The 24,547-nt window shown below is 41.6% G+C and overlaps 2 protein-coding genes and 1 long non-coding RNA gene across 10 annotated transcripts; 1 reads left to right on the top strand and 2 right to left on the bottom strand.

The window, feature by feature from the left end:
• Positions 1-145: 145 nt before the first annotated feature.
• Positions 146-11,634, bottom strand: LOC119883961 (schwannomin-interacting protein 1-like). Of its 2 annotated transcripts, none has more exons than XM_038694452.1 (7): positions 11,377-11,634; positions 7,862-7,971; positions 4,150-4,267; positions 3,800-4,006; positions 1,729-1,852; positions 1,042-1,135; positions 146-879 (listed from the first exon to the last, which is right to left on the bottom strand). In XM_038694452.1, exons 1-7 carry the CDS (start codon positions 11,617-11,619, stop codon positions 828-830), a joined length of 948 nt encoding a protein of 315 aa, XP_038550380.1. In that variant the 5' UTR covers positions 11,620-11,634; the 3' UTR covers positions 146-827. The 2 variants fall into 2 exon arrangements, with proteins under 2 accessions (XP_038550380.1, XP_038550381.1); XM_038694453.1 differs by lacking the exon at positions 11,377-11,634 and adding an exon at positions 10,131-10,284.
• A 2,258-nt stretch (positions 11,635-13,892) lies between these two features.
• LOC119883959 lies at positions 13,893-16,765 on the bottom strand. 5 transcript variants are annotated; one of them, XM_038694451.1, is made up of 5 exons: positions 16,453-16,765; positions 16,214-16,384; positions 16,002-16,120; positions 14,725-14,972; positions 13,893-14,613 (listed from the first exon to the last, which is right to left on the bottom strand). In XM_038694451.1, the coding sequence occupies exons 1-5, from the start codon at positions 16,718-16,720 to the stop codon at positions 14,478-14,480; spliced, it is 942 nt and encodes a 313-aa protein (XP_038550379.1). In that variant the 5' UTR covers positions 16,721-16,765; the 3' UTR covers positions 13,893-14,477. The 5 variants fall into 5 exon arrangements, with proteins under 5 accessions (XP_038550379.1, XP_038550375.1, XP_038550376.1 ...); XM_038694447.1 differs by having other exon boundaries at positions 13,893-14,972; positions 16,453-16,764; XM_038694448.1 differs by having other exon boundaries at positions 13,893-14,972; positions 16,214-16,369; positions 16,453-16,763.
• A 155-nt stretch (positions 16,766-16,920) lies between these two features.
• LOC119883962 lies at positions 16,921-20,161 on the top strand. Of its 3 annotated transcripts, none has more exons than XR_005440890.1 (5): positions 16,921-17,294; positions 17,813-18,448; positions 18,650-18,920; positions 19,245-19,335; positions 19,878-20,161. It is a non-coding gene; the product is annotated as an uncharacterized LOC119883962 (long non-coding RNA). The 3 variants fall into 3 exon arrangements; XR_005440891.1 differs by adding an exon at positions 17,626-17,714 and having other exon boundaries at positions 17,813-18,920; XR_005440889.1 differs by having other exon boundaries at positions 17,813-18,920.
• The last annotated feature ends 4,386 nt before the right edge of the window (positions 20,162-24,547 follow it).

Genomic DNA, 24,547 nt, shown 5'->3' with positions numbered 1-24,547 from the left:
AAATATTATCCAGAAAGGCCCTGAATGCATCTTTAAAGCAGGTGGAAACCATAGCAGCTATCAAGTTACATCCAATTTTGTGTCTAAGTGATCCTTGCAAGAGGGGCCCTGTGAAGCTGCTGCAGCATTTAAACACCACGTGAAGCCAAACTGCAAATAAGAACAGTGTTTATAATTTTCTATTGCAACAGCTTAGATAGTAGGTGCTTAATAGTGAATTCCAGCGTTAAACGGCGACGACACAGTGCTCTAAGTGAAAGAAATGATGAACAGGTGAACAGAGCGTGTCTACAGATGAACTGATCAATCCTCTTGATTATTATAGACATAAACAAAAGACAACGTTAATTGAATCTCAGTTCAGTCAGGAGTGGCCCCCGAGAAGTCAGCATCTTTTTTTGAGACAAGGGAGAAACAACGTGGACAGGCGCTCTCTCCAACCCGGCATTAACATACATGAGTGTACCGTGCAAAATCATGAAGAGATAAATCAGGGCTAGGGATGGAATTAAGTTGAGAGGATTCCCCTAATTCTATGAAATATGGCATGATTAATCATGCTGAGTTAAAGTGAAAACCCTGCACAAACTTAACTGTGTCCTTACTGAAAGTGGTGATGACTCAGATTTCAGGTCCTCTGTCCTTCCAGAACATCCTCTGGTGCAATACATTACGAGTGTGCCTGTTTTAATACTACTGTATATGGCATATTCATTTCTCCAGACACAGTCAGCACGGATGGAGTTTCATTAGTAATACTGGTGACAGTCCATGGAGCAGGAGGTAAAATGGCGTGCAGACGAACACACGTGTAGACAGGGGTGTTTTTATTTAGAGATGGCTTTCTCTGCCTGGTGCCGCTGATGGCTGTGAGCATGCCTGTGGCAACAAAGACCAGAAGTGCATTAGAGCGAGCACAGTCCATACATGCAAAATACAGTTCACACGGACTACTCCTCTCTGACGTTTGCAGTAGAAATGGAGAAGTTGATAGCTATTGCAGACAGAGAGACAGGGCCGAGAGAGATGAGAAAGATTCACCTGGTGAGGTCCTCTATGTCCACCAGCATGGCGTCCTGCTCCACATGTAGCTCATCCCTCAGCAGCAGCAACTGTACTAGCTCCTCATTAAGACCTGAGTAAGATTATAGATGAATATTATATATTTTTATATATTAACTCAAGTCTAATGCAAGATGGTCAACAGAAAAATGTCAGATCAGAGGAGGAGAATTTCAGTGCCTGATCTGTTAAAATAGTTAGAAAATGTCTATATTTTGAACTGTACGTTTTACATTTCTCTGTCTGTTTTTAGGGTTGGATGTTTTTAAATCTTTTGATATTGTGACCTCTGTTTAAATATTTCAGAACAGTTGAATAGCAGAAAGCTGAAAGTTGACCAGTTTGGTCAACGGTATACTCTTTGACCTAATCCACCAGGATACACCAGCATGACTCTTTGTAGCATTAGCAGTATTGTTTTTCAGCCTATGTAATTGAAATATAACATATGGGGAAGAAGGTCTGTGACCCTTAGGTTTATCACACACTTCCAAACCATTTTGAATAAGTTAAACTGCGTTAGATCCCATACTGTTTTCCTTAAAGATGTTTTTCACCTGCCAACAACAGTATGCCACTAAAATGGGAAGATACAAGAAATCTGTTGGAAGGGTAGGAGGTTGTTGGGTTTATTAAATACTTGCAGTGTGTATAAGATCTACTCACTTTGAATCTGTGAGTGTAAGTCATTTGTGATGACTTGCAGCTGTCCTAGACTCATGTCCCTCATGTCCCCTCTCCTCAGATTCCTCTTCATCAAGCCCTCGCTGATGTGGGGCAGATGGGGGAGCTGCGTGTGTAAACACACATAGATAGGAAATTACTGCATTTCAAAATGTGCAAAAAGGCTCTGAATCATTCAATATTGATGAAGGTCAACTGGATCTATGCATCTACAGTCCCTGACAAAAGTCTTGTCGCTTATCTATTTTGTAGAAACACCGGCTATTAACCTGACTTTTAATTAATCAATTGGTGTTAGAAATAGCTCATATGAAAAGCTAAAACCCTCCCAAATGATGTTTAATGCACTGAAATAAATAAAAGTAGTTTCACTGAAAAAAGATTTATCATTTAAACAAGACAGAAAGGTCAAATTTTGGCAAGACAAAAGTTGTCGCCTATACAGAAATTGAACAAATTTACTGCAAATACAAAAATGTGTCAGCAAATTAAGTAGTGATGCTGTGAGATCCAAATTTAATATCTTGTATGACTTCCATGACCTTGAAGGACTGCATCCATGCGGTTTGGCAAGGATGCATACAATTTATTGATGAAGTCATCAGGAATAGCAAAGAAAGCAGTCTTGCATGCCTCCCAGAGTTCATCAGTATTCTTTGGTTTCGTCTTCCATGCTTCCTATTTCATCCTACCCCACATATGCTCAATGATGTTCATGTCTGGTGACTGGGCTGGCCAATCCTGGAGCATCTTGATCTTCTTCGCCTTGAGGAACTTTGATGTGGAGATGGAAGTATGCGATGGAGCACCATCCTGCTGCAGAATTTGGCCTTTTTTATGGTTGGGAAAATAAGAGGTAGCTAAGATTTCTTGGTATTTTAGACTATTGATGTTGCCTTCCACCCTGCAGATCTCTCGCACACCCCCATACTGGATGTAACCCCAAACCATGATTTTTCCGCCACCAAAACTTCACTGTTTTCTGGGTGAATCTCGGATCCATGTGGGCTCCAGCAGGTCTCCTGCAATATTTGCGGCGACTGTGGTGTAATTCAACAGAAGATTCATCTGAAAAATCCACCTTCTTCCACTTTTCCAGTGTCCATTCCTTTTAGCAGGCTGTAGGCCTTGGCAAATGCCACACGGTTTTTCAATTGTCTTTTGTTTAGTGCTGGCTTCTGGGCACTGACCATGGAGGCCATTTCGAGACAGAATCCGACAAACTGTTCTGGTTGACACAGGGACCTCAGGTGACCAGGTCTCATGGAGCTCTGCTGCAGTGGAAAATGGGCTGGCCTTGGATTTTGAAACCAAACGGTCCTCTCGAGCAGTTGTCTTGCGGGGTCTGCCTGACCTGGGCTTGTCAAAAATGTCTCCAGATGTTTTTTTTATCCTCTGTACTTGACACTGAGACACATTGAAGGTGTCTGCCACATCAGCAGTGGATCTGGTCTTCAGCCTCTTGATAATCAAAACTTTAGTCTCAGGGTGAATCTTAGGCATGTTTGCAGAGGTCTAGTTGCTGTTGATGTGAAGGTCTAGTGTACTGGGGTTGTTTTATACACACCTGAGACCTAATTGATCCATTATTAGTCACAGGTGAAGCTCATATGACAAGGCGACAACACAAGCTGTGAATATTAGAATACTTTTTGACAGTTTCGTTTTGCACTGAAACATTATTACAAAAGCTGTTGGGATTAAAATGAGCCATTTCTTGTAAAAATAATATATGAAATATATTTCAGCGGCACTTCAGGTCAATTTGTACACAAGCGACAAGACTTTTGTCAGGGACTCTATCTGGGTTTGCAAATGTCCTTTGTCCATCAACAGTGGGACAAATTAGCTGCTGTTTTGTTTACCAGTATCAGGGGTTTTCTCTTGGTCACACAGAGAGACATACATCAACTTACACACCCTGACTGACCTTCTATTCAGGCCATTGCAAGTCCCTTATGTCATTTTTATTGTGCTGTGTTTACTGTAACAGCAAGTTAGACTAAGTAATTCTATTTTCACTGTTCCCCCTTTCTTCTTCTCTTGGACTAACCAAGTCAGCCACAGGTGAACGTCTGTGCAGTTGGATTTGCCTCTCCACTTCCACTTGCATGCGGGCCATGGGTCGAGCCAGAGCCAGCGCCACCCGGGCCTCCTCCTGCAGCCTCCGCTGCACCCGCCAGAACCCGCCGCAGTCATCTAATGGGTCTGAGTCCTCCTCCGCCGTGTCTCGGTCCGATAATGACGAGCTCTGCTTGCTCTGGAGAAGAGGTATTGTAAGTAATATTATGATGCAAAGCCAATGTGGTTCTCACACGTGGTTTTTAAAAAGAGTAATTGGAGAAGTGGGACGAGAGAGAAACACATACGCAAAAACACAGAGACTATCTAAGCTGTAAATACCACAGGTGAAAGCGGCGTGTCCAGACTGGTCTCTGTCCTGCTGTCCTCCGCATCACTGTCTTTGTCACTGCTGCTGTCGTTAACAAAACACACCTGCAAGTTCACCCCACTCTGCAGACTGAGAGGAAAAACATAAAAGTGAAGAATATGAGAGAGGAAATGTTGATTTTTAGTTACAGATGCTGAAAACATCTACTACTCAGAATGAAACCTGTGGAGAAAATAGGGAATTTTTTTTTACTGATTTTGTTTACTCTAAAAAACACAAACACAATTTAAATGAAAGAAATCACAACATGGGGGACTTGGTAGGAATCTATGTCTTTATACGTATCCTCAACAAGATTATGAAGGAGTGGGAAGTGGAAAGGCCAGGAAATATTTGGACCCAGGGTTCAAGCATTTGCGGAATCCTACAAATGAATAATTATAAACAGTTAATTGAGGTGATTATTGTAATTTCCATGAAAAAGCAAAACAATCATGAAAAAGTTTGGTAGCTGTCTATACAGCACTGTAAATCACGTGCCAGATTCCATGGAGAATCAGCTGGATTTTTATTTTTACAGCAAAAGGCAGGAGGAGCACTGCAGTGTCCAAATGGTGACTTTTTAAACACTGACACACTTCTAACACACTGAATATTCTTAAAATAAAAGGGATTATTAAAATAAAGAATATTATCAACACAAAAATAATATCAGTTTAAGTGTACCCTATATTAAAAGTATTTTCCAGGCTTTACCTCGCCATCAGAGTTCTATGGTTAGTGCCAAAGAAAAATACTTCTTTGGCACTAACCATAGAACTCATATTTTTACTCATAAGCCAAACTGCACTGCGCACTGTATTACGCCGCGGATCCACTGTTTGGGTCAGAAAGTTGCGAGATCAAACTGAAATCAAACTTCACATTTCTAAAGATTTAAAAGATGCTGCGTGCTTGTGTTTTTCCCAGGCTATGTTGCTGTAACTCTAATCCAAACATCTGATTTGTTTAGGTAAGACTGTCTGAAGGAATGGTAAATAGGATGAAAATATCTTAAGTGTACACTTAATCTGATTTAGATTTATTTAGGTGGGCCTTGTTTTTTGACTAACAATTTTTTGACTTTTGGTGCTCCTGTCCACAGCATTGTATTGCTCTGCTTCCCCGTTTACTGCAAGTAATACTATGGAGAAGTACCTCATACAACTCACTTCAAAAAAACCTGAACCATCCCTTTAAGGGAAATCTTAATGCTACAGTATATAAAGACAATGGTGTGCTTCCAAACGTGTGCCAACAGTTTGGGGAAGATCCTGTCCCCTTTCAACATAAATGAGTTCGTGAACAGAGATTTGACCTCATCCCTACTCAGCATCTTCTGGGATGAACTGGAATGTCAACTGCAATCCTGGGCCTTATCATTGAACATCAGTGCTCAACCCATCCTCACTAATGCTCTTGTAGCTGAATGGGAGCAAATTCCTACAGCCAGGTTCCAAAATCTTGTGGAAAGCCTTCACAGAAGAGTGGAGGCAGTTATAGCACATTGTTTTGGAATATTATTATTTTGGTGTCCACATACTTTTGGTCAGGAAGTTTATTGATGTCAGTAACGTCACAGTGTGTCACCTAATCAAGTAGGAAGAAAAGCAATTGAAAGCTTCAATGAAACAATCGAAGCCGCAAACATGACATCAGAACCTCTACTGCAGTTCAAACCTCAGCCTTTCCAAGAGCTCAAAACACCATTCACTCAATTCCAGATCATGTTACTCTGAAAGAACCTAACAACCCAAAATAACCTCCCCCTAAACTAGGATGAGAACAATAACTTCAACATCTCTTGAACTGGACAGGGTGGTGCTGGAATTTCCACCCCAAACTAAACCCCAGAGGGTGCACCTTTACCTCCTTTGGAGGTCACATGTTTAAGTCCACCAATCACTGCTGCAGATTTATATCGAGCCTCACTTCTTCTTTCAGCAACATTTGGACCACAGATAGAACTGCAGTTCCTCAAACAGTCGGCAGTAGCATGAGGGGGGCGGCCCCATTGTGTTATATAAACGCCCCTCCAATGTTAAAGTCAAAGTGCCACAGAGTTACTGGAGGTCACAGCTGTCATGGAAAGAAAGGAGAGTTGTGTTGTAGCTGCAGTGGCTTTGGTTAACCATCTCGTGTCGGATGTAATGCACCTGTTTCATCTACGTGTGCATGCATTGTTGGGTGTCCAAAACCTCAATTACAAACATGAAATATCACTTTCATGGGAAAATGATATCTTAGTTTGATTTCATATGTGAAACCTACTGTGTATCATTCATTTTTATGGAATGAAGACTTTAAGACATTAAAGACACAAGTAATTTTTTTTTGTATTGCACTTTTGTGTACATCACGATACTACATTAACAAACTAAAAGGGGCAGTAAAAATATAAACAGTAAAACAATGGAAGACTAATCCACTCGCATTTTAAGGCAAAATGCAGAATTGTCATGTAAAGATGTAATAATTACTAAAGATATAATTTGGAGATATAATATGAAAAACATTATAATCTGTTTTCATTTAATGCTTTATCTAACAGGTGGTGGCAGAGTTTTCAATTGGGAAATATCTTATTTTGGCATTACACACATATCTAAACTATATCCCACTGTGAGAATTTCTTCAAATTTTGTCTGAGTCATGAAACTCGGGCATTGCTGAGTTTCCATCTCAGCACCATATTACGCAACAGAGGTTAACCACCTCCTCTGTGCCTACTCTTTCCATGCTTGTACATACTTCTTTGTTCTGCTCCTGATAGTTATTGTTTAGTACAATGTCAATTCCCTTGGACTGACTGTAAACAGTATACTGTGGCTTTCCGGGAAACCTTTTATTTTCAGCCTGCACTTCTGTTATGTGAGTCACTCACTGTCTTCCGCTGTTTGTCTAACAGGATAATTCAACTTACTTACCCCTGTTACTGCACTATTCTGCACTGTCACATGATTCACTGTTTCTTCCACAATGGACCCGCTGTCATTTGCACTTGACACCTACAAGCCAACAATCCAACCAGTCTTTTTATTTATGATTTGTGTGTTTTTAGTTTATAGTTCTGAGTGAAAAGATAAAGTAAGCTACTGAATAGCTCCCTCTTCTGGCTCAAGTATGTATCTCCAAAAATATCAACTTTTCAAAAGCTATGAAAAACAGCTCTGTTTTTCAGATGATCCAATGGGTTTTTAATTATTTCTTTGTTTAAGAAGTAAGAGAATGTCCTCAACCCACGAAGGTTCAGAAAATGTATCTGATAATTTCAAAATGACCAAATTTGGAGATACATGTTAATCATTGTTTCTACTAACACTTTGCATGAATATACACACAATAACGGGCTAGACTGATTCATTTATTTGCTAATATGATGGGCAGTTAAATAATTAAATGCCTTATATTGGTCAGTCATGTGGTCTATATGAGCAGGTTATATTGGCAACACTACCTGTTTACACAGCCTACAAAATCTACAGTTGTGTTTTATATCAAGCCTTTACATAATTGGTAAGGTTTTCTGTGAATCAATAATTAATTTAATCTAGGGCATATTATGTATTATTTCCCCGCCATCCATCCAAGAACATATAAAGCTCTAAAGAGTGCAACACAAAAATATTGATGCCAGCCTTCAAAATACTACAGTGATCAAACACACGCTCCGTCCAAACCCACCGGGAGGATGGGCCGTTCTTGCTGCAGCTGGTGTAGATGACTGGCTCGTCGTCATAGAAACTGCCAAGGGCCAGTTTCTGCCTGATGGACTCTCGCTCATTCCTCTGGGCCTGCCAGAGAAAAGAGAAAAATACATGAAAATAAAGAATATTAATAAAAGTGCTGCTGCTGCTTCATTGACCAAGTGTGACATACTCAGGAAGAAAAATCTAAGCTGGGTGTGCAGTTTGCTCTTTAAATTCAAGCTATTAATAAAACTGTTGTACCAAATGATACAGCACTTTCTGGTTTAGAGGAGGAGGAGGCTGAAATAAAAAAAAAAGAAGAAACCTCGGAGGAGGGACAAATATGGATTAAGAATAGAAAGGTAGATTGAACGAATGCAGCAAAGTCATGCAATCCAATTTCCTGCCTTTCACACAGCTGGGGGCTCACATATACTGTCATTATAGTTGTATAAATATGTTAACTACTCTATTAAAGCTTAGCCAACACATTTATAAGGCCTTCTCTTGACATCACACCTTACATATTACTCTTCCTCTAATTTCCTGTTCTGCCTCTAAATAATCAGCTAACCCAAAAATATCAAGTTTAAATAGTAGGTGTAAGATTCTGCAGCCCACCATACACTGAGAACAGAATATCCTGTTCCTCTTGACATATAAGCACTACAATAAAAGCTGGACTGAATTGGCAACCTGATTAAAAAGGGACATCTGGCAGATTCAGGTGGTCTGATTTTCTCCCACAGTTCAGAGACATGCAAATCAGGTGAAATGGAAACTTGCTCAAATTTGCTTGCAGCTATGAATATGTTAGTATGCATGCATTTGTCTGTCTATGAGTTGCATCCAGGGATAGACTACAGCACCCATAAGGACGAACTGGTATAGTAAATGGATGGATGAGTGAATCTAGCAGCTTCTATCCACATTTTTTTTTTTTTTTTTAAGTTTACATTCAAGGTCCCCACACCAGATGTAAAAAGGAAAAAAGTATCCATACTGTTTTAAAGCATTTGTCTACAAGGAAGTACATTACACTAATCTTCTTTCAACCAATTACAGCAATCAAGTATTTAAGGTCTGTAGTAATCATTTTCAACAACTATATTAGCTGTAAGTCATCAATAAAGGTTTTCCTTTGCTGAATTGCCCATTCAAAGGCCATCATCAAGACAGCGGCCAATATCTACAGTAAAATGGATAACAATGCCACGTCATTCTGCCCTCTGATTGGCAACTTCGTGTACATGACTAATCTCTTTTGACAGGTATAATCTCTGCTCCCCTCCTGTTTCTCTTTTAGACCAGAAATTTTCTTTTACTTACTTTCTCAGCATCTATTTTCATTGTCCTGATTTCATTTTGTCCCCTTTTGTATTCTTCTGTGTATGTCATACCCTGAACCGTTTATAATTTTCTCTTTATCTTCCACTTCCACTCTCTAGCTGCCCTTAGATCTCATTTCTTTTTGTAAACTACATTTTTAGGTCACTTGAGCTGCCTGGGTTTCTGTTACACAGATCAAAGTCTTTAATTCTCAAATTTCTTTCTCTCGAAATACTGAACGAAATATTTGAGACATGATTTACTATTGTGTATGTGTGTGCCATACATACATAACTAAAAACACTTCCAAAATTAGGTATGTTTCTCTTATTTGTCAACGTTCTCTCTCTAAATAACCTCAAAACCGGCTCAACACTAACACCCTCTCTCTTTTTCTGTGACGCGTCATTAGATAAGACTGTGATGTAAGAGCATAAATCACAGTTGATCGCCTTCACTCTCCCAACCAATGCTCTGTCTCCTGCTCATCCACTTCAGACAGCCGGATGTCCTCCTTACCAGCAGACATACACACACATAGATTCACACACAACTTATTTTTGCCATCCTGTAAGAAAGTATGTTATATAGCAAAAGCACCCCATAGTATATTTATAGTCGACGTAGAAAGATTTAATTTATGAAAACAGCATAGCATGTCATATGATTACACCCACATCCATCACATGAAAGATGAAATTATTTCAAATTTTACTGAGCAGATTAGTCTAGCAAACATAGAGATAAACAGGTAAGGATCACATATGAGAACACACCCACGCCACCTCACAATCAAGTATCCACTCATCCATTATGGCTGATTCATCTACGCCAGCGCATCCATGATGGATACCTATCACGTATACCTGTAAACATTAGGCTACATATGCTGCACCCTCAGAATCACTAAAGCAACAAACACAAAATCCACACACCTGGTAAACGCGTTTCTCTTGGTGCACCATCCTTCAGCGCATCGTACTAAAACAGCCGCCCTGCCCTTCTCTACACTGCAGCGAAGCTAGACCCAGGAGACCCTCTCATATACTGCAGCTCTGTGCAAGAGAGCGAAGGAGGGAGGAGAGAGCAGTGAGGGGATGGAGGGAGGGAGGTAGCAGAGAGAGGAGGGGGGGATGTGGGAGCAGGAGAGGAAAGAGTGGGAAGAGGCGGAAGCAGAGGAGAAGAGAGAAATGCAGGAGGGAGGGGAGAGACAGAGCTGCTAAGTGCTGCCACTGCTCTTCTGATCCGTTATCTTTTCCTCCATCTTCCTCACTTGCTTTCTTTCTCCTGGCTACTCCTCTTTGTCTTTCTTTTAATGGGAGGAAAAGAACAAATAACAGCTGCTGGAAATCTGTATCCTGATAAGATGAGAAAGACCTTATAGATTTACAGAAATAAGGGCAAATTATTGGTTGCATGGCAAGGTGAGCGACACGGTGGGCTGAAGGCCTGGCTAAACATATCTGATAAATGAGATTGCAACCCTGGAAAACAAAACCATTAAATAGGCCACTGCTGATCAATAATATGCTCCTCTAATACATTTTAAGCAACAACACTGACATGGCATCTGCATCTGCTTGTTGGCCCAAAGTAGTGCAGTGAATTTCTAATTGCACATTCTCTGTTTGTTTAGTCTCCTCAAGGATCCTCCTCCAGACCCGTTCCACATCACAGATTCAAGTGTGATGAGCCGTAAGAGAGACAAGGAAGCACAGGGTGTACGTGGCCACGTGTGTGAAGAGAAACGCAAACACACACTCAAGGAAGCACACACATACCCACAGTTAGTTCCCACAATGCTGTGTTACAATGCAGCAGTGGGCTGATTAAACAGCACAACATTTTTGAGTCATCTTTCCTCCTTCATCAGCATCAGATGCCAGATATCCTCAGCCTTTTTCGCAGTTCTCTAAGGGCAACGTATAGCCTACACCATTATAATCATATGCTGAATCTACACACATATAGAAACTGGATAGGCATAGCCTCAGGTTTTAATTGAGTTTGTTAGTGTTTTTCTATGTATGTTATTTGTAGAAACCTGGATTTGTGCTGAATCCCTTTCTTATCCTGTCTCGCTCTGTTTTCTTGTGCCTGGAGATGTAATGGAATTTGTCAGAGCAAATGGTAATTCAGTGCTTTTGTGGCCCAGACATAAAGAGAAAGTCAATCACTCACAGAGATGCTGGCAAGTCTGGTTCGCCCTCCAGTGTGACAGTCTTCTGCCTGTGGTGTAAAGATATCCTGGAGCTCTTCGGCCCAGCTGCGGCTGTTTACCATGCAGCCTCTTCCCGCTTTCTGTTGTTGAATGTCACAGTTGCCATCATCTCCGCAGTCCTCCCACCAATGGCCCATTGTGGCCTGTCTCATGAATACCTCTCTCTCTTCTTCCACATACATGTCCACATCATAGTCCTCCATAAAGACAAACTGTATGGAGTGGGTGGAGCAAATGTCAGGGCTGGGGGAGGGACTGTTTGCCTTGGTTTGAAAATATGGCCACAGATGGATTGAAGATTTTCAGAGGTGGGTCAAAGTTCCCAGACTGAAATCAATCACTTAAATTCAGGCTATCAATATCTTTCATGTACATCGTATCTTAATGTTCCGGCTTTCAGATATAATAGATTGCAACAATTGCAGAATGGGCTCAAACATGAAGTAATAGCTACAGTATATTTCGTTGTCATATTTCCTGTGTAGATGCCATGTTCCTATTCAATGATCTTTCAGTCTCTGATCTCATTTAGTCTGCATGAACAGAAGTCACAAAATAACATCCATAATGACAAACTTACTGAAGCACATATGCATTGTCCTTCAATCCTAAATTGTAACTACGGCCAAAATGAAAAGCCAAATCGTATATAGCACATGCTGTAGGACTCACCTCCATTGTAGAGTGCAAACCATAAAAAAAAATTATATCAAAACAAAGATAAGCACAGTGTTGCATAAAAGGACAACTGCTTCTCCCATGCTGAACAGACCGTTAAAGGATGGATTTCAGGATTTCTTGGTCCTCTGCTAAGTTTTTCTTCTTCTGAGCTCCATAATTCCAGTCGCCTAACAATCAAAAATTGTGGTAAATGAAAATACAAACGTGCATCCTTGATGTCAAAGACCAGCACTACGTGTCTCACGGTTGTCACGTGTGGCTTAGTTTCAGTGATGTGTGTAGATGTGTATGTGTGTCGTCACAGGGTGCCCAGAGGAGAGAGCACCATGTGGAAGTATATAGGAACCGACAGAATGGGGTGTGTGCACGCACGCTGTGTGAGTGTATATAGGAGTGAGGGGGTTTCACAGAAAATAACGAGTATTTAGAGACAGTAACAATTTGGAAAAAGTATGGCTATTTTTTGTAATCCAACTTAAATTTATTCCATGGTTTCTTTTCAAGAGGTTGCTCCAATCTCCAGTCTGTCAGGTTCAGTTGGCAGTTTTACTGGAGCAGTAAAATGAGCCTCGGGTACGCGAGCAGTACCTGGGTGAGAGATAATCAAGCGCAGAATATCAGCATGTAGAATTAGGATTGTGTATTTCACCACCTTAGTAGATGATCAATCCTTTAATGGAACTCTTGAAAGGGCCAGTGTCTGATATTTTCTATCAAGCAACATTTAGCAAGTGACTGTTCTGCATCAATTGCAGCTGCAGGAGAATACTGTATGAACTGGCTTGAATAACCCATCCTTGGCAAAAGGCTCAGTGGTCCGAATTCACTAATGGGGAAACTGATCGCTAATGACAATTTACCTTAATTTACAAAAGAACTGACATCTCAGGTTGTATATTGCAAGTGTCATAGCTAGTTTGTGCCAAGTCTAACCCTGAAAGAAGGAAGCCTGCACAGTGTTGCTCTGCTGCAAATACCCCTTCATGGATGTTGCAACTGGGTCTGCTGCCCCCACCCCCTGCCCAAAAAAGGCTACACAAACACTGTTCTATGAAACTGCACAATTGCTTCTCAGCAGTAAAGGCAATTACCATTTTCCATCCCTCATAGTTAAGTACATAAAGTTATGGTATCTATTCCACTGCAAGTCAGTTTAATGTAGAATGACCACTGCTTCACCCAGCTAAATATTTGCCATTAATCCAAAGTGAACTTCCACACACTTAAATCTATGCTGAGTTTCACTTTTAAGATTTCAGTCCATCAAACAGAGGATGGACACGCAACTAAGGTCCCCAACCAGACTGACCAAACACTTCATGTATACAGATGACCTCTGGATGTTATCTGGTTTTGATTTGGACCCACATTCTTTGATCTGACCACAAAATGTTTAAGCTTGCCAATGTTTTCCCCCTGTTGCTGCTAGTAACTTTTAAAGTAAGTTGCAGTTGAACTCAAATCAGTCATTTCTTCACTGAAATGATATGGTGTAATGCTTCCATTTGTGTTAAACTAAGCTGTGATCCCATCACTGAAGCCTGTAAAATTTTCATAGAGAAACCAGTGAGCACCGGTGCACAGAAGCATCAGCATTTGAGACTTGTGGGGGAGTGTAGCAACAGTCACTGGAAAAGTGAACCCTTCAGTCACAGGAAATTCTGGTAGTGTCCAAGACAAATCTTTGATATGAATAGCTGACTGTTCACCTTGCCCAAACACCTCCAGCACCACTTCTTGATAAGCCTGGACTCAACAGCACCAGCGTGAATACAAAAGAACTGGACGGGGCTACTTTTTTTCCTTCCATACCATTTATTAGAAGAGTTTCAGTAGGCTAGACATTAAGTGGGGCCTGTTGTGGTAGTCATCTGCGGGTTAGGGGTTGGATATTGGGAGGGAAAAGAGAATATAGGTGAAAGTGCCATATGGTGGAAACTTATTTTAGGGGGTGCTGTGGAAATTGAGGCCATGCTGGGTTAGCAGTTGTAGTTTGTGCAGGAGTTGCGGTTGGGAGGGGGGTGAGGGAAGAACAAGGGGTATTTTGCGTATTGTGGAAATTGATGCCATGCTGGTTTTGCAGTGGTGGTAGTTGGTGCTGCTGTGGTGGTTGGAGCAGGAGGAAAAGGGTAAAAAGGAGGGAAGAGAGGGGGGTATTTTACATATTGAGGCCATGTTGGGTTTGCAGGCGTGGTTGTAGTCGGCGCTGCTGTGGTGGTTGGCGGAGCAGGAGGAAAGGGGTAAAAAGGAGGGACGAGAGGGGGGTATTTTACATATTGAGGCCATGTTGGATTTGCAGGCGTGGTTGTAGTCGGCGCTGCTGTGGTGGTTGGCGGAGCAGGAGGAAAGGGGTAAAAAGGAGGGAAGAGAGGGGGGTATTTTACATATTGAGGCCATGTTGGATTTGCAGGCGTGGTTGTAGTCGGCGCTGCTGTGGTGGTTGGCGGAGCAGGAGGAAAGGGTAAAAAGGAGGGAAGAGAGGGGGGTATTTTACATATTGTGGATATTGAGGCCATGTTGGATTTGCAGGCGTGGTTGTAGTCGGTGCTGCTGTGGTGGTTGGCGGAGCAGGAGGAAAGGGGTAAAAAGGAGGGACGAGAGGGGGGTATTTTACATATTGAGGCCATGTTGGATTTGCAGGCGTGGTTGTAGTCGGCGCTGCTGTGGTGGTTGGCGGAGCAGGAGGAAAGGGGTAAAATGGGAAGAAAGCGGGGTATGGTGGAGATTGGGCCGTTACTGGTTTCTCTGTGGTTGTCTGGAGCGTCTCAGGGTTTGATGGAGTGTACGTGGGTACAGGTTGTGGTGTGGCAGTTGTGGGACACCAGAGTGAGACTGGAACACCCTGCCAATGCATTGGGAGCACGTAACTTCCACCCTTGGGGAAGAGAAGACAAGTGTGAATTAGAATATTACATAAACCCAAAGTTACACTAGGGCCTGTACTACAAAGCAGGGTTTGAGGGTAGTGAGCAACCTGCTCTGGAGCAGGTTATGTTGAGATAAGAGCAAGGCTATAAAAAAAAACCTGACCATCAAGTCTGAGAAGCGTGTCACTATTTGCAGAAGATCCTGCAGACTGCTCCATGCATGCTGTGTGTGATACAATCCTACCCAAACTGAAGCACTAGTGTATTTGATATAAAGCAAGCCTTTCCGCTTTGAATTTCATTTGCATTGTAGTCACACAGGCAGTATAACCTAACTTCATATTAAGCTTAATGTGCACACCAAAGTTTTAAAGCATACAATTTCTTTAAGTCTGTGAGAAACCGACATCCCTCCTAATTCTACACCCTTTCCCTGGGTTGATAACTAGAGTTGTGTGACCGCTTAGCGTGATCACTTGTTAACATTAGTGAAGCCAGATAATGAAGTGATCTCATTGTACAGTGAACTTGCTTAGTACAGGCTACATGAATGCAGTTAATTGATTAGCAATCCTTGCCGCCATTCAATAGTTATCTGTGAGTTTCAGAATTTTATTCTTCAAGCCCTGAACTCCTACAAGCCAGGCTGATGCACGAGATCCTCCGACAGGGCTCTACTAATGTTTCAAAGTCTTGTTGACTTTTAAATTACCTTTATTTAAATATGGCCCTTATGTTTCTATAGCACTTTGTAATGTAGTTTTGAAAATTCACAAAGTTATCTACAGATCTGCTCTAATCAATTAGCCTTTGAGAAAATGCTCAAAATTGCCATTAAAATTGAAATGCCCATTTGTCCAACCAAACACACAAGTTCTACAGTAGGCCTACAATTGAGCTTGCCCGACTAATGATTAGAGCATTTATCAAAACAGCTGCTGGTTTCTACACATCATTTAAGCTCTTGGTCAATTGCTCAGATTTCCACCTTCCCACCATGCAGCAATATCTTGCATTTCCATAAACATTAGGCCTACCTCTTTAACCACATTGCAGCCATCATAAGGAACCAACATAACAAGTGCAAGGGAGTTCCTCTGCATGCTGTAGCCACAACTGGAAGGCACCTGGGACAGAAGCATTGGAGGTGCTGTTCCTGTGTGTGGGAGGGGGGCATGCAGATCAATGTGACTGAAGTCAGTTGTGGGAATACCTACAGTTGAGACATTATATAATAAACTTTAATTACCTTGATCCACTGTAAACTGTGATACTCCTGGTCCCACTGCTCTGAACTTCAACTGATCCCCACCACATTGTAGAGAAGCTGCCATGCGCCTCCATGCTGCTTCTCTGAAACCGAGATCTGGGCTTTGTCCTTTAGGCCAGCCTGACAGGGAACCTTCTAGTGAATGTAGGCCTATTACAATTTGTTGTGCAGTTCATAAATACAGTTCAATATAGGTTAAAGACTGCAGGTTTTTTTACCTGCAGAGTCAGCTTGATACACAGCTCCACCCTCCATGGAAGCATCTGCCTTTAGGACTCGTGAGCCAATGGCTGACCCGTTTTTAAAAACTCTCCCAAACACAATCTTCCCTTCTTGGACAGCTACCGTTTTAGCTGCATCGGCTTTTTTTTGTCCGTGTTGTCTTTGTGTTTTTTTCAGTCGATAGCAGTCTATCATGTGTACCAAATAACACACCAGAATAACAACCGCTGCCCAATAGACAGTAGCCCTTTTCCCTTTCCCCATGGTTCCGCAGTGACTCGTGAAAATGTTTCAAACTGAAAGATGGTGCTTTGCCGCAGGTAAGCTATTTATGTTGTAACGTTTTCTGCCGGCAGGTGCAGCTGGTTGGCAACTTGATTGTTCTGTAATCATCTGGCATTGGTTCCACCTGGGTAATGTCAGTTACCTTGAGGTCAAGAGTCAGCGTGGTAGGAGGGGTGAGCTTATTATGAACCCACATATCGGGTTATTATAGGTGTACGATTTTATTATCAGTGTTTTGATAAGTCTAATAAGTAGAGGAGAGGAGGATTCTGACCCAGATTAACTTTTGTCACTGTATGAAAAAGTGGGTGTCTGACATCGGTATTTGTTGTTTTACATAAAATACATTAGATACCAATATCTTCTTTTCTGCAGACCAGGTTGAGGGAATGTGCAGTCAGCACTTCGACAATATTATAGAGTATATTATAACTGTGTGTCATAATATTTGTGGGTGTTAAAACCAGTCAGCCAGCCGCCATGTCAGGTATGCTGTAGACAGCTATTTTATCTCCAAGGTTACTGACAACACCAGCAAGTGTGAGGCATTGAGGTGAGTGCATTACCGTGTGTATTAATAATAAATATAATTGATATTATATTTTGGGAAATATACAGTGAACAAAATTATAAACACAACACTTTTGTTTTTGCCCCCATTCATCATGAGCTGAACTCAAAGATCTAAGATTTTCTCTATGTACACAAAAGGCCTATTTCTCAAAAATATTGTTCACAAATCTGTCAAACTCTGTTAGTGAGCACCCCTCCCAATACAGTGAAACTGCACATTTTCGACTGGCCTTTTATTGTGGCCAGCCTAAGGCATGCCTGTGCGATACCCATAATGTCTGATCAGCATCTTGATATGCCACACCTGTGAGGTGGATGGATTATCTCGGCAGTGAAATGTGAGTACAGTGGAGAAAACACCAAACCTTCACTGGATCTAACATGGGTACAGGGGCCTGAGGTGAGGAAGAAAGTGAATACCAGTACACTAACACAAAGTCCCCAAATATACCAGATACACTGCTGACTTCCTTGCATCCTCTTTTGTGCCCTTCTTAGAGAGCGCCATCTGCTGTGCCGGGTGGCAGCAGCTGTGTATGATACTGGTGAAGCAGAGATGCTTGGTTGACGGGAGATGTGACCTGAGGATTGGTACTCCAACATCACCGGGAGACAAGCCAGCCACAAAGATGGAGGAGCATCTCTTCCAAGGCAGGGAGATGGAGGATCACAACAAGTTTATCATGGATTTACCGAGTGGACTTGGGTACAAAATTATAAGATGTCTTCAATGTTTTATGCAACACACAGAAACACAAAAATAAGGAAATCTTAATAAACATAACTGTAGATCATTCTGGTGAATGATTATGTTTGCGTTCTATATGGACACTACAAAACACCGTACCTGAGGAAGTGCGCATGCGCACTAGTTTACCTCTCCTGTGTGTACATCACCCGCCAGGTTGTTAGTATAGCTTGTTGCCTGTGGCTGTGTAAGTTCATTATACTCAACAGAAGTTTATGTAATAAACACATCTGGCTTGGATTCAATCTACGGACTCCTCACTCATTTCTATAATGACTTTACAGCATTAAAGTCAAGAGTGATGTAATATGTATCCTTTATCAATAAACAATCAGAATGGATCATCTATGAGGATTACTCAATCCAACTACCTGTAGCAGATACATGTGAGTAACACACACACATTGACAGCTTTAATTATGTTTATCATGTCATGACAAACACAGAAGACATACAAGTGTTTTTACAGGCGGAGTAGAACTTCTGACTTTGATGTATAATCTTGGTGGAGTGCCCATTTAATACACATGTAAACACAACAAGACCATGGAACATCCTTGACCTTGTTTAATCTTGTATGTCCACAGGATGAGGCACAATGTCTACAGAAGTAAAATTCTCACTGTGTTCCCTGGCTCTGCTCAGGCCTTGTATCCACTCACAATTTAACATCTGGAGTGGGTGGAGCAAATGTCAGGGCTTGGGGAGGCACACAGGCCTTGGTTTGGAAATATAGCCACAGATGGACTGAAGATGGACCGTTAAAGGATGGATTTCAAGATTTCTTGGTCCTCTGCAGAGTTTTTCTTCTTCTAACTGAGCTCCAAAATTCCAGTCACCTAACAATGAAGAATTGTGGTAAATGAAAAGGAAAAAATACAGACGTGCATACTTGCTTTCAAAGACCAGCATTACATGTCTCGCTGTTGTCACGTATGGCTTAGTTTCTGTGATGTGCGTAGATGTGTATGTGTGTGTCATCACAGGGTGCCCAGAGGAGAGAGCACCATGTGGAAGTATATAGGAACAGACAGTGTGGGGTGTGTGCGCACGCTGTATGAGTGTGGGGGTTTCACAGAAAATAACTAGACGAGTATTTAGAAACAGTAAAAATTTGGAAAAAGTATGACTATTTTTTGTAATCCAACTTAAATTTATTCCATGGTTTCTTTTTTTCATAAGGTTGCTCCCATCTCCGGGCTGTCAGGTTCAGTTCAGTTGGCAAGTTCTCTGGAGCAGCAAAATGAGCCTTGGGTACGCGAGCAGTACCTGGGTGAGAGATCATTAAGCACAGAATGAGGCAACAAGCAGAATATCAGCATGTAGAATTAGGACTGTGTATTTTACCACCTTAGTAGATGATCAGTCCTTTAATTGCATTTACTGCTAAAAGTAATTGTGCAATTTGATGGTCCACAGCCAATAACATGCTCAGGGTTCATTCTTTCAGGGTTAGCATTGTTAGCCTTTCTAAAAGCAGCCCTGGCATAACAAATAGATATGCATGAGGCATGATTTGAGGGGGTTTCTCTGTAAATGGCTTGGTAGTCATAACGGTGATGCTTTAACAAACTGACATTTTAGAAGCTTTGTTTTGTTGCAATACCCGTGTCTGGCTGCAAGTCAGCAGTTTAATTGATTGATTGATTGATTGATTGATTTTTATTTAGAAGGGACCATGTGCAATTAATAACATAAATGTAAACATTTGATGCATTACACCAGAGTTAGCCTTAGGCTAATTTACATCTGCAGTCCCCCTGCAGTGTTGGGTCCAGTGGCTTTCAACTTCATCTTGTTGTGACCACAATGCAGGGAAGGATTCAAGTGCCTCCATGCTGCTTCATTTGCCATGGCGACCTCCGGCTGTGATGTCTGCTCCAACATCCCTTTAGGAGTGAACAAGTTCAGATGGAAGGTAATACTGGTCATATTTCTTGGTTTACTAGAGCCATTCTGTATTTGGATGCACTATATCAAACTATGAGAGATATAACAAGACAATCCATCATTTCCGGTGGCAGAGGCAGTGAAACTGCCAATGTGTAAACTTCCTTTTTACACATTTGTGGAATTTTGTCCAATGTGTACTGCGAAGATCTGTAAAAAAAAATATACACAAATATCTCACTACCCAAAACATGTATTTTTACATTTGTGTTGTGTAAAATCATATCCACTAAAATACAGTGCAATTTGCAAATATGTACAATTTACTCTACATTCACATATTTAATTTCACATACAAAGTGTTATTTACGCATTTGTAGATCTATTTTTACACACAAAACAGTTTTAGCACATTTGCAGATCATTTCCTGTCAATTTGCAGGTCACGTTACATTTGTGGAATTTTGTCCACTCTGTACCACAGAAATCTGTCAACAGAGATCTGTACGTGTGAGAGCAGTTTATTAGCTACACCAGCAGGTGGCAGTAGCGACATTGCCTCTCATGAGTTGTAAGAATCTCCATTGCAGTACCCAGGGTCATCTGTAGGAGACAACTTCTGCTGGACCACTGGACTCTATTCAGTCTAAATTTTTCTGTGCAAGTGTATATAGTTTACTATTGAATACTTTATCACTGTATTTGTTTTATATTTAAATAAATATGAGCCTGAAAATTGTGTTTGTAGTAATATTTTACACCTTCCTGTCAGAGCTGTGAAAGAAAGCTTTGTAAAAGTATTTGAAAAGCAGAGAAGTTCTATAAAGCCCAATCAGGAATACTGCATTTCAATTCAGTTATAACATTTTGATGTGAAATGATTAAAAAATATTTTATTTCCATTTCTTTATCACAAGAAAAAAAAAAAAAAAGTGTAATACACAATCAGTACAAAGTGTTAATAAACCAAGACCGTAGCATTAGGTACACAGTATATTTATTCTCATGCCTTACATTGTCTTTGTGGTTTACCCAAATCTTGAGTGGTATTCAAATTTCACAACTCACACAAATTAGTCCACAGATATGCATTTGATAAGATTGCCCCAGACATGCTTATCAGATAGGATTTTTGCTTTTAGATGCATTACAGAAAGTGTATGAAACCCATGACCCAAATAGTCATGTTCTATCATTGTGTTACTTATGGTGGAAATGATTTTAAATAGTAAATTTATCATTCCCCTTAAGGACCCCTGGTGGTTGAGCAAATGGCTATTCATTAGCTGCAATAGGGCTAGTCTGATAGTGAATATTGCCCCTCATGTTTAAGAGGTCCCCCAGTAATGTCAGTCTTGCATTGGTTGCAAATGGCACCCCAAGATAGATCCAGTATTGAGGAGTCATGTAAACCCTACTCATGAGCCTTACGAAGTCATGCAAAAGCTCAATAAAAACACATTGACTGTAACCTTATAGATAGGGTTTACAATAACTCCTACAACCAGTAGGTTCAAGTGTAGTCTATTTAAATAGAACAGTGATAAAGTACTCAATAGTAAACTACACAAAAATTTAGACTGAAGAGTCCAGTGGTCTAGCAGAAGCTCTCTTACAGATGACCCTGGGTACTGCAATGGACATTCTTACAACTCACGAGGCAATGTCTACTGCCACCTGCTGGTGTAGCTAATAAACTGCTCATGCATACAGATCTGTGGTACAGAGTGGAAAAATTCCACAAATGTGTAGGAAGTCACTTGTGGATAAAATGTCACATCACAAATGTAAATACATATTTGTAGATAGTGAATATTTGCACATCAGTACAAATGTGGATTGTTGTGGGTTACAAACAATAAAATCTTCCATAGTAGTGTCCAAGACAAATCTTTGATATGAATAGCTGACTGTTCACCTTGCCCAAACACCTCCAGCACCACTTCTTGATAAGCCTGGACTCAACAGCACCAGCGTGAATACAAAAGAACTGGACGGGGCTATTTTTTTCCTTCCATACCATTATTAGGAGAGTTTCAGTAGGCTAGACATTAAGTGGGGCCTGTTGTGGTAGTCATCTGCGGGTTAGGGGTTGGATATTGGGAGGGAAAAGAGAATATAGGTGAAAGTGCCATATGGTGGAAACTTATTTTAGGGGGTGCTGTGGAAATTGAGGCCATGCTGGGTTAGCAGTTGTAGTTTGTGCAGGAGTTGCGGTTGGGAGGGGGGTGAGGGAAGAACAAGGGGTATTTTGCGTATTGTGGAAATTGATGCCATGCTGGTTTTGCAGTGGTGGTAGTTGGTGCTGCTGTGGTGGTGGAGCAGGAGGAAAAGGGTAAAAAGGAGGGAAGAGAGGGGGGTATTTTAATATTGAGGCCATGTTGGTTTGCAGGCGTGGTTGTAGTCGGGCTGCTGTGGTGGTTGGCGGAGCAGGAGGAAAGGGGTAAAAAGGAGGGAGAGGGGGGTATTTTACATATTGAGGCCATGTTGGTTTGCAGGCGTGGTTGTAGTCGGCGCTGCTGTGGTGGTTGGCGGAGCAGGAGGAAAGGGGTAAAAAGGAGGGAGAGAGGGGGGTATTTTACATATTGAGGCCATGTTGGATTTGCAGGCGTGGTTGTAGTCGGCGCTGCTGTGGTGGTTGGCGGAGCAGGAGGAAAGGGGTAAAAAGGAGGGAAGAGAGGGGGGTATTTACATATTGAGGCCATGTTGGATTTGCAGGCGTGGTTGTAGTCGGCGCTGCTGTGGTGGTTGGCGGAGCAGGAGGAAAGGGGTAAAAAGGAGGGAAGAGAGGGGGGTATTTTACATATTGAGGCCATGTTGGATTTGCAGGCGTGGTTGTAGTCGGCGCTGCTGTGGTGGTTGGCGGAGCAGGAGGAAAGGGGTAAAAAGGAGGGAAGAGAGGGGGGTATTACATATTGGATATTGAGGCCATGTTGGATTTGCAGGCGTGGTTGTAGTCGGCGCTGCTGTGGTGGTTGGCGGAGCAGGAGGAAAGGGGTAAAATGGGAAGAAAGCGGGGTATGGTGGAGATTGGGCCGTTACTGGTTTCTCTGTGGTTGTCTGGAGCGTCTCAGGGTTTGATGGAGTGTACGTGGGTACAGGTTGTGGTGTGGCAGTTGTGGGACACCAGAGTGAGACTGGAACACCCTGCCAATGCATTGGGAGCACGTAACTTCCACCCTTGGGGAAGAGAAGACAAGTGTGAATTAGATTACATAAACCCAAAGTTACACTAACAAAGCAGGGTTTGAGGGTAGTGAGCAACCTGCTCTGGAGCAGGTTATGTTGAGATAAGAGCAAGGCTATAAAAAAAAAAACCTGACCATCAAGTCTGAGAAGCGTGTCACTATTTGCAGAAGATCCTGCAGACTGCTCCATGCATGCTGTGTGTGATACAATCCTACCCAAACTGAAGCACTAGTGTATTTGATATAAAGCAAGCCTTTCCGCTTTGAATTTCATTTGCATTGTAGTCACACAGGCAGTAACCTAACTTCATATTAAGCTTAATGTGCACACCAAAGTTTTAAAGCATACAATTTCTTTAAGTCTGTGAGAAACCGACATCCCTCCTAATTCTACACCCTTTCCCTGGGTTGATAACTAGAGTTGTGTGACCGCTTAGCGTGATCACTTGTTAACATTAGTGAAGCCAGATAATGAAGTGATCTCATTGTACAGTGAACTTGCTTAGTACAGGCTACATGAATGCAGTTAATTGATTAGCAATCCTTGCCGCCATTCAATAGTTATCTGTGAGTTTCAGAATTTTATTCTTCAAGCCCTGAACTCCTACAAGCCAGGCTGATGCACGAGATCCTCCGACAGGGCTCTACTAATGTTTCAAAGTCTTGTTGACTTTTAAATACCTTTATTTAAATATGGCCCTTATGTTTCTATAGCACTTTGTAATGTAGTTTTGAAAATTCACAAAGTTATCTACAGATCTGCTCTAATCAATTAGCCTTTGAGAAAATGCTCAAAATTGCCATTAAAATTGAAATGCCCATTTGTCCAACCAAACACACAAGTTCTACAGTAGGCCTACAATTGAGCTTGCCCGACTAATGATTAGAGCATTTATCAAAACAGCTGCTGGTTTCTACACATCATTTAAGCTCTTGGTCAATTGCTCAGATTTTCCACCTTCCCACCATGCAGCAATATCTTGCATTTCCATAAACATTAGGCCTACCTCTTTAACCACATTGCAGCCATCATAAGGAACCAACATAACAAGTGCAAGGGAGTTCCTCTGCATGCTGTAGCCACAACTGGAAGGCACCTGGGACAGAAGCATTGGAGGTGCTGTTCCTGTGTGTGGGAGGGGGGGCATGCAGATCAATGTGACTGAAGTCAGTTGTGGGAATACCTACAGTTGAGACATTATATAATAAACTTTAATTACCTTGATCCACTGTAAACTGTGATACTCCTGGTCCCACTGCTCTGAACTTCAACTGATCCCCACCACATTGTAGAGAGCTGCCATGCGCCTCCATGCTGCTTCTCTGAAACCGAGATCTGGGCTTTGTCCTTTAGGCCAGCCTGACAGGGAACCTTCTAGTGAATGTAGGCCTATTACAATTTGTTGT

This window comes from Micropterus salmoides, unplaced genomic scaffold (assembly GCF_014851395.1).
Source record: "Micropterus salmoides isolate LMB-PRFRI ecotype aquatic unplaced genomic scaffold, ASM1485139v1 Ms_hic_scaffold_305, whole genome shotgun sequence".
NCBI lineage: Eukaryota > Metazoa > Chordata > Actinopteri > Centrarchiformes > Centrarchidae > Micropterus > Micropterus salmoides.
The sequence above is the reverse complement of the archived record's forward strand: the minus strand, read 5'-3'. Positions and strand labels throughout refer to the sequence as shown.

What these genes read in the sequence shown, in the direction of transcription:
- LOC119883961 (XM_038694452.1), bottom strand. Translation starts at nt 11,619, where the DNA reads ATGGAGGACTATGATGTGGACATGTATGTGGAAGAAGAGAGAGAGGTA. An exon ending in AAGAACGGCCCATCCTCCCG is followed by an intron (nt 4,268 to 7,861) that starts GTGGGTTTGGAC and finishes TTTTCCTCTCAG; the next exon opens with TCTGCAGAGTGGGGTGAACT. An exon ending in GACATAGAGGACCTCACCAG is followed by an intron (nt 880 to 1,041) that starts GTGAATCTTTCT and finishes TTGTTGCCACAG; the next exon opens with GCATGCTCACAGCCATCAGC.
- LOC119883959 (XM_038694447.1), bottom strand. Translation starts at nt 16,720, where the DNA reads ATGGGGAAAGGGAAAAGGGCTACTGTCTATTGGGCAGCGGTTGTTATT. An exon ending in GTATCAAGCTGACTCTGCAG is followed by an intron (nt 16,385 to 16,452) that starts GTAAAAAAACCT and finishes AAATTGTAATAG; the next exon opens with GCCTACATTCACTAGAAGGT. An exon ending in GCTGCAATGTGGTTAAAGAG is followed by an intron (nt 14,973 to 16,001) that starts GTAGGCCTAATG and finishes CTCTTCCCCAAG; the next exon opens with GGTGGAAGTTACGTGCTCCC.